We start from the raw sequence: 7,669 nt of genomic DNA, 5'->3' as shown, positions 1-7,669 counted from the left end.
CATTCCTGCCAAGCAGCTCCATCCACAAGACCCCTGTGATATTTTACAGACAGCGTGTGACAGATTGAGCCCCCACGTTTACTTCCCTGCGGGCCAGTGACAGAGTTCCCCGTGGAAGATCACACTAGTACTGTATATGTGGATGTCGGGAACAATACAAAATTCCTCATCCTACCAGGTTAAAACTTTGTGCTCTTAAAAAGATGCCTGGTAACTACTTAAAGCACATCCTGGGCAGCCCATCAGGAGGGGTGAGGGAAATTGCTTTCCAAACCGTTCCGTGGCAGTTCAAACACTTACGTGTCACCCAGATATGATCAAGCTGTGCAGACTTCTCATCTTGTTTTGCATTTATTGATTTAATGGCCAAAACTAGTTTCTTCCTGTGCAGTGGATGCTTTATTCCCATTTCCTGCAACAATAACCATTAACAAATATTTGCCTTGTCTCCGGCTCTTTTCATCTCATTAGGTATCTACAACAGTTGATACTACACATTTCAGAAAGGCAGAACTGCCAGTTGTTTGAAGAGGCCTGGTTGTAAAGAATCGATATGTACGGCTGCTAGGGGGAAACAGTTAACAGAACATTACCTTTTCCATGTCCTGGGGTGTCGCAGTCAACAGCATATGGCCTGAAGTCACCCACTGCCGTGCAAAGATGACGTACTGACCAAGACCGAAGTCCTCAAGCCAGTTACAAACTCTCTCAGTGCTCCACTGAGCGAACGGAGCATTGTAGTCACTGGGAAGCACAAGAAATGTTTGGAAAATCTTAAAGAAGAGGACGATGGTTACTGTCAGCAGGCTCATCGCGGGTCAGAGGCAGCACCGCAGCGCACGGGTGTGTTAGCGTGCCTTGGCCTGTGCGCTACTAAAGCCAACAGCCAGTCTCGCAGCACGTGCTGTGGTACTGGTGCCCTGTTCATCTGCCTGCACGGCCTCAGCTTGTGACTGATGCGGGGAGGGGGGGCAGTAGTTTTCTATTTGAGAAGAAAGAAAAGGGAATTGCTGAATCCTCAGCACTTCACAGACATTCCACGGGAGTCGATGGTAAATTTTCCTGCTCTTTAACAAGGTGTATTTTTTGACCCTCCAACAGCAGGTAGTGCTGCACCCTGAAGCTGAAGGAGCACGGACAGGGAACGACTCGGGATCCATTTTCTACCGAAGACATTCTTTCCAGTTGTGTAATGAAGCACGTTGGGGAAAACACATTACACTTCTGAGGGTCTGGCTGTTGAGCACGTTTAACAATACCCCGTGATACACTGTGAGAGGCAAAGAGCAACCAGTACCTTTTCTGGCCTTTGGTTTCCTTTGACCTGGACAGCCGAGGCCCAGCTGTTGCACGGAGACCACCTCTTCGAAACTCTGCCAACCCCAGGTCGTCTGCAGGGAAGTTACCTGACTGAGTTCTTCTTATTCTTTCAAGACAAGAGTGCCACAACAGTACTATTAGCTTGCAACAGAGAACGTTTGCTTGTATGGCAACTATAGTGACAACTAGAAGCTGTATTAATCTCCCTGTGAGCCGAAAACACCCAGTTCACGTAGCAGCTGCAGAAGTTCAGGCAAATGCTGTCTAGACCTAACTCTGAGGAAAGAAAAGAGCTCTGCAGAGCAGCCACAACCCTTCAACTTCCATTACTGATCCACCCTGCAGGCCAGACCTGTGAACGCCTGCTGTCCCGAAGCAGGAAAAGTGAACGCTGTAGCCCTCACTGCCCCTGCTACTTGTTTCTTCTGTACTCGCTCATTTTTTTGCCCAGTGCTTTTTGTAATAAACAATATAATTTAGTTTTTCATAGTTAGGAAGCTGGGGGCATTCTCAATTATTAGCATTCAGATGACAGCTTATTTCTTCCAACAGCATGATGCTGTGGACCCTACCACCCGTTATTCTACAGAGACACACTGGTACAATCACAGAGCTGATTTCTCTCCTGTTGCTAAATCTTACTTTAGTCTTACTGTAGATCTTGCAGCTGGATTCATTCTCAGCCAAAATGATTTCACATGGAACTAAAATTAAAAATGACCTTACCTTCCCCAGATTTTCTTGATCCCTTTTGGACTCTTTCTGTTTTCTGGAGACAATGGAGATTGTGGGCCTGAATCCGTTCCCGAAGAAAGAGGCGAAAGGTCATCTGAGACCACTGTACCATCCACGTTCTCCGTGTCTCCTGGGTTAAGAACAGCAATAGTCACATTTTATACCTATTATTAACAAAGTTGTTGTCTCGGAAACTAATGTTTAAATGCAGAACATAATAAAAAAGGAAAGATATCTAGAAAACTGTTTGTGTGTAAAACCCCCATGCTCAGAAGGTGAAAAACAATAGCTGTACCTATGATTCAAACAGAAAGCATTAAGATACTGTGTAAACCAGTATTGTTATTTCAGTCGTTTGTACCTAAATCCATTATTTTTATTAATTTAAGGTCCTCAGACTGAAGCAGGCTCTTCAGACTCCTGCCTTGCCTATTCTTAAGACCATAACTCCTCCCTCAAAATCAGTGGGATTTTTTCTGCCAACTTCAGTGAGAACAGAATGAGACCAGGAATAAGTATCTTAAAAGAATCCCATCCAACTGCCATGCAGCAAAAGCTGTTACTTCCATTCAGCACTGCACTTCAGGAACTCAGGCTGGGTGGCCCATGTGGTGTTAGTATTCCATAGAGAAAGGGAGGGGGAAAGGAAAGGAAAATAGCAAGCAGCAAAATTCACGTTACAGTTGCATCTTGTTCGGGATACAGTACCTAGCACTGGTGCACTGACACTCCTGATGCGATCTTCAGTCATCCCAAGAAGCAGAAAGCCAGATGAAGAAGCAAAGAAGATATAAAACACCAGCAAAATAAAGTCACAGAAGAGCAAAGAAGTCAGCTAAGCATTAAAAGCAGAAACAAAAAGAAAAGAAGCAGTTATGCTGCTTGACATAGAAGTGAATATGCATCGGTGTGCACAAGCACCAGTAATTCTGTACAGATCATCTTAGGTAGCGATGATCATTCATCTGTTGTTTAGCTGTTTTGTGGGTTTTATGAAATATTCTTAGGCAATTTTCCCCACATTAAGTGTGACCTACAGAGCTCCACAAAACCTGCAGAATGTCTGAAATGAAGCAATGTCTAAGATTACATCAACTTCGTGTGAAATACAGAATTAGGGGTTTAAAGGTTCACTTCACATGCAAGAAACAAACCAACCTGCATAAAAATACTGTTAATTCAGTGTATTTAAGGAGTCATTGCTTGTTTCTAGGAAAAGAACACTTCCTTTACAAGATCACCCAGCCCTGGATAATCCTGCAGTTAAAGCCATCGTAGCATGGCTCCTGCATTGACTGATTGTGTTGCAACCACAGAAAAAATTCTTTAAAACAAACCCTGAACAATCCAGACCCTATTGCAATCATGAAGCTACAGGCCCTGGCAGCATTTAGGACCGTGGGGCCTTAGATAAAACCCACCAAACACGAACCTGCCAGCAGTGTAGGCACACTTCAAAACCACAAGAGATGCTCTTGTGCCATGAGCTCCCAAACTCTCCAGCCCTTGGCTCTGCGCCCGGCTGTATTACAGTATATCCGTGCTCCAGATGTCAATAAATTAACACAGGCTCCCACACGCAGCTGTGGTTCTGAGCTAACGATATACCTGCATTTTGAAACTCCACCCGTGTGTTTCTGTACCTAGCAAGTCCGTTTGTCACTCTTGGACCCCACAAGCTCCAGCAGCCAACAGTGCCATACCTGAAACGTGCACGTTAGTGGAGTTTCACCCACTGAAAAGCAGCGGGATCGCAGGGCACGGGTTGGTTTGTTTCGCTTAGTGCCTCAATCTAGCACACATTTGTTAACAGTGCTGATGTGCCTGGCTCTGCATTGTTGTTTGCTTGCTCTTTAAGGAGATGTCAGCAAGCTAGGGGAGCACTGGAAGTGTGCTGGAAAAGGTACTGCTTGTTCATGCTGTTAACACGTTTGCATCTCTGAAAGTTCCAATCCTTAGTTACAGATACGTTGCCTTTCAGAACGCTCCCCCCACAATCTCCAAAGCAGTGTCTCTCCATTACTTATGCTATCATTGATGTAAGCAAATTGTATCATCAAGTGCAACAGAAAAGAAGGCTCTAAGTTTAAGCCATCCCTTACCCTCCAGTAAGCGGATGTGGTATGTATTTGGTGTGTTGTTACAAAAAAGAAGTAGAACTTTCCTTAAGTACATCACCTGAAGGTCAGAGTCTGTTGTTGTGGCGTAGCAGATTATACACCAAATTATGTCCTAGCCTCGCAGACAGTTTGCTTTTCCCACTCCCAGTGAGGTGTAGATACATACTCAGGCCCAGGAAGCTGCTGTCCTCGGTGTCATTCACACCAGACCCATCTGGTGAATTACATGTTCCCTGCTCTCCATTCTGCAGTGGTCGAGGCAGCTTCCCTGGCAAGGTTTGGTACTTGCTGCCTTTCGGAAGCGGCTTACTCTGTTGTGTTTTGAAAAGGGAAAAACAAGTAAGTACAAGACCAAATCGCTCACAGCATTTGCAATCCAGTACACAGGATTTTAAAAGTTGAGGAAAGTACTTGAAGGTCATGGTTCAAAATGGCATCACCCCCCTCCACGTTCCTGCTTACACATCATTCTCTTGTTAAATCTCAGTCACTTGACGCAGTTTTCTAGCTAAGATGCTGCCTTCTCTTCCCTCACCTGCCCTTCCCCCACACTTCAGCCAGACTATTACATTAAAATGTAAAACATATGTTGAATGTTACCTGGTTTTGTCACAAGGACTCAGCACTATATAACAACTTGGTCCTTCCACTTTGGTAGTACCAGAAATGCACTTAGTTACTTCTCAGATCATTCTTTGTCCCATCAATTTTTCTGCCTATTTTTCCCCAAACTGTCTTTGTTTCTGCCTCACAGTTGTATCTTGCTGGAATTTAAGCCAAAAAAAGTATTTGTGCAACTCAAATTTTGTCCAACATTCTTGCCCACCACCGCTAGTAACAGCAAAAGAATCAACAATGAAGTTGAGGTACAGAAGTTTAACTCTTGTAAGAACCAAGGTATCTCTGTATAGATAATATTACAAATGTGAGGTTTAAATAAAAATTATTATAGCTAAGTATGTAGTTGCCAAATATACAGCTAAATACGTAATTCTGTTACAGAATCTAAGCACAAAGGATACTTTTGATATTTGGTAAAAACATAGGGTGAGCTGCATTTTAGGGCTGGTCTGAATGGCTGCTTACTAAACTTTTTGTCCATGTCAGGCTAAAGAAGAGTCTAACATGCGCTTGCCTGCACGTGTTGTAGGTACACAAACACAGTGCCACCAGCATCAGTGAGATTACTTATACTGGAAGGTCCTTCCTCCAGCCACAGAGCTCCCAGGAGGTGGTCCTCAAAGCCCCAGCATATTGTATGGAGGGGAACTGGGATGTAGGCTTTGCTAAAACCAGAGCATCTCTCAATTTTCCTTGCATTCAGTTTTTCAGTGAGCAGCTTCTTGGGATCTTGCTCCTTTTACCAGGGTAGATGAGAACTTGCACGTCAATCTGGGAGTTCTGAGCCTAACAAGATACTTAACAGCATTTTGAGACTTTTCCAATGCTGAATCCGAGTTAAAAGGTTTATCCCGTAACTGTCAAAGCAGTAGGAATATAGAAGTTTTTCCAGAAAAGCACTGAGCCTGCAGCTCCAGTCAACACCAGTGGGAGTGGTGCACGTTCCATGTGCATTGGGAATAAGCTCATATTGGTAAATGATACAGCATCAAAAAGGAGGAAAACTTTGTACTGAAAATACTCAAAACATACTTAGTGTACAGAAACACAGAGTATGCTCCTACTTAGTAACCCCATTCTAACATAATTGTTTTAAAACATTTAAAACATTGTCTGTGACGGGATGATACATGAAATATTTCAAGAGATAACCCCTGGTTTATCTGTGCTTATTTCAAGGCTTAGAGGAATCTCTGTGATGCTGTAATGGCAGGCTCCGGTTCTCACGTCCTGGCAACTGCAGGAGTACATCCTGACTTGTACCAAAAACCATGAGTACAGCAATTGCTTCTTACACTAGCTCAGTATTTTATGGAATTGCCTGACTTCAGCTTCTAACCCCACATTAAAGCTTTCAGATTAGGAAGAGTTCCCTCTCAAATTCTTACCCCTGTTCTCAGAGTCTGTCAGTACTGGAACTATGCAAACACTTTAATAAGAGAGATGAACATACCACCACAGCACGCCACACAGACAAATGGTACGAGAGCGTACAGTTAATATACCTCTTGTTCTACAACAGGCTGTGCTGGTTTTCCGTCTACATACTACGGAGTTGCAGGGAGGGTAATTTCAAAATTGTATGGAAAAAAAGCAACAGACAAATGTTAGTATTAACATACAAACACAGAACATCAGTTGTAGTCTTATTACTATAGTGATGCTACTTAATGCATTGACAACATATTACAAGGTCTGTTATCTCTTCATTTCGTTTCAATAAAATAGTTACTACTAAATGTGGTTGCTCAAACCACTCTACAAAATTTGGGCCCAGTTCTGTTGTGAGCAAAGGAATTTCTCTACTTTTTAGGCTTCTGGGTGGCTCACGTTTAAGCTGTGAATGTGGCAGCTGTTTAACAGTTCAAACAATATGAAAATGCCTGACACAAAACAAGAACACACACACGATACTGTGCGTGCCCAGTGGAAACCATAAAGAGCTGTGACAGAAAGGAGGGGATAAGAACATACAACAAGGCTGCCCAGAGACACCAACATGCTGTGCTTTATTTTATTGTATTATTTTCATTGCTGGACATAACTGGAATCTGAGCTTCGTGCAAAGCAGAACAGCTCCAGCGAGCAGCACTGCTAGCACAGGTTCTCTTAGACTTAATGCAAGAAGTCTCACTGAGTCAGCAAAACAAGTTCCTTGTTGTGATGGTAACTAAGTCACGTTTAGTCACTCACTCGCAGGCATGGGGAGGTCTCAGTTATGTCACCAAGAAGCCTCACGCCTAAATTAGAATGGGGGCTGGCTTGTTACAACTCTCTGATGTCCTTGGTAGTTTCTTGCTCCCCAACGGACTGTGATTTAACCGACCGAACAGCTTTACAGCCTGAGTGGGTGCAGCCTTATCACGCCATGTCACAGAGGCAAACTAAACTCCTGAATTTTGACAGGAAAATAAAGGTTATGAAAAGAAAACAGACCCTCATAAATTCCACATGGACTGAATGTTAGTTGTGAACTGATCTGTCACGTGTGTGACCTCAATCAAGTGAATGCAACACAAAGTTCAAACGTTCTCTTTAGCTACTGTCATCGTCAGAAATTTAAGAAAACATTAAGAATTTGAGGAACTGGAACAACCATAATTCTAGTATCCATTTTAAATGGCATTACTGGGTGTGGGTAATCCTGTGTTAAGCCCAATTTGAGTATAGAAAGTGTCAATAACAGTCTCACAAAGTGCACTTACAAGTGCAGAGAAATTTCAAGTCAGGGAATGACAGAACAAACCTCTGGATCATAATATAACCAGACTTTGTAAATTGGAGAGTCTTTATTTGGAATGGAATTAAACCCCTGAATTAATAGCAGTGCTTCTGCTGTTTTAACCAAGGCAGTATCACTGCTGTCGTCAGGA

General features: G+C 43.2%; 2 protein-coding genes across 2 annotated transcripts in view; one reads left to right on the top strand and one right to left on the bottom strand.

The window, feature by feature from the left end:
- The window catches only part of LOC104411386 (NADH-cytochrome b5 reductase 2), a gene marked incomplete at its 5' end in the record, with an annotated part of 19,492 nt that extends 17,283 nt beyond the window's left edge, over positions 1-2,209 (top strand). The window contains one exon of the mRNA XM_010021789.1: positions 2,096-2,209. The remainder of the gene's footprint in view (positions 1-2,095) is intronic.
- Positions 1-7,669, bottom strand: part of PPFIBP2 (PTPRF interacting protein, binding protein 2 (liprin beta 2)) — a 47,262-nt gene that overhangs the window by 5,148 nt on the left and 34,445 nt on the right. The window contains 6 exon segments of the mRNA XM_010021788.1: positions 301-412; positions 594-744; positions 1,298-1,426; positions 2,047-2,185; positions 4,342-4,486; positions 6,302-6,343. Of these exon segments, the coding sequence (XP_010020090.1) occupies positions 301-412; positions 594-744; positions 1,298-1,426; positions 2,047-2,185; positions 4,342-4,486; positions 6,302-6,343 (718 nt within the window).

Source organism: Nestor notabilis, unplaced genomic scaffold (genome assembly GCF_000696875.1).
Source record: "Nestor notabilis isolate BGI_N333 unplaced genomic scaffold, ASM69687v1 scaffold6919, whole genome shotgun sequence".
Lineage (NCBI taxonomy): Eukaryota > Metazoa > Chordata > Aves > Psittaciformes > Psittacidae > Nestor > Nestor notabilis.
This window is presented reverse-complemented; position numbering and strand designations above follow the sequence as displayed.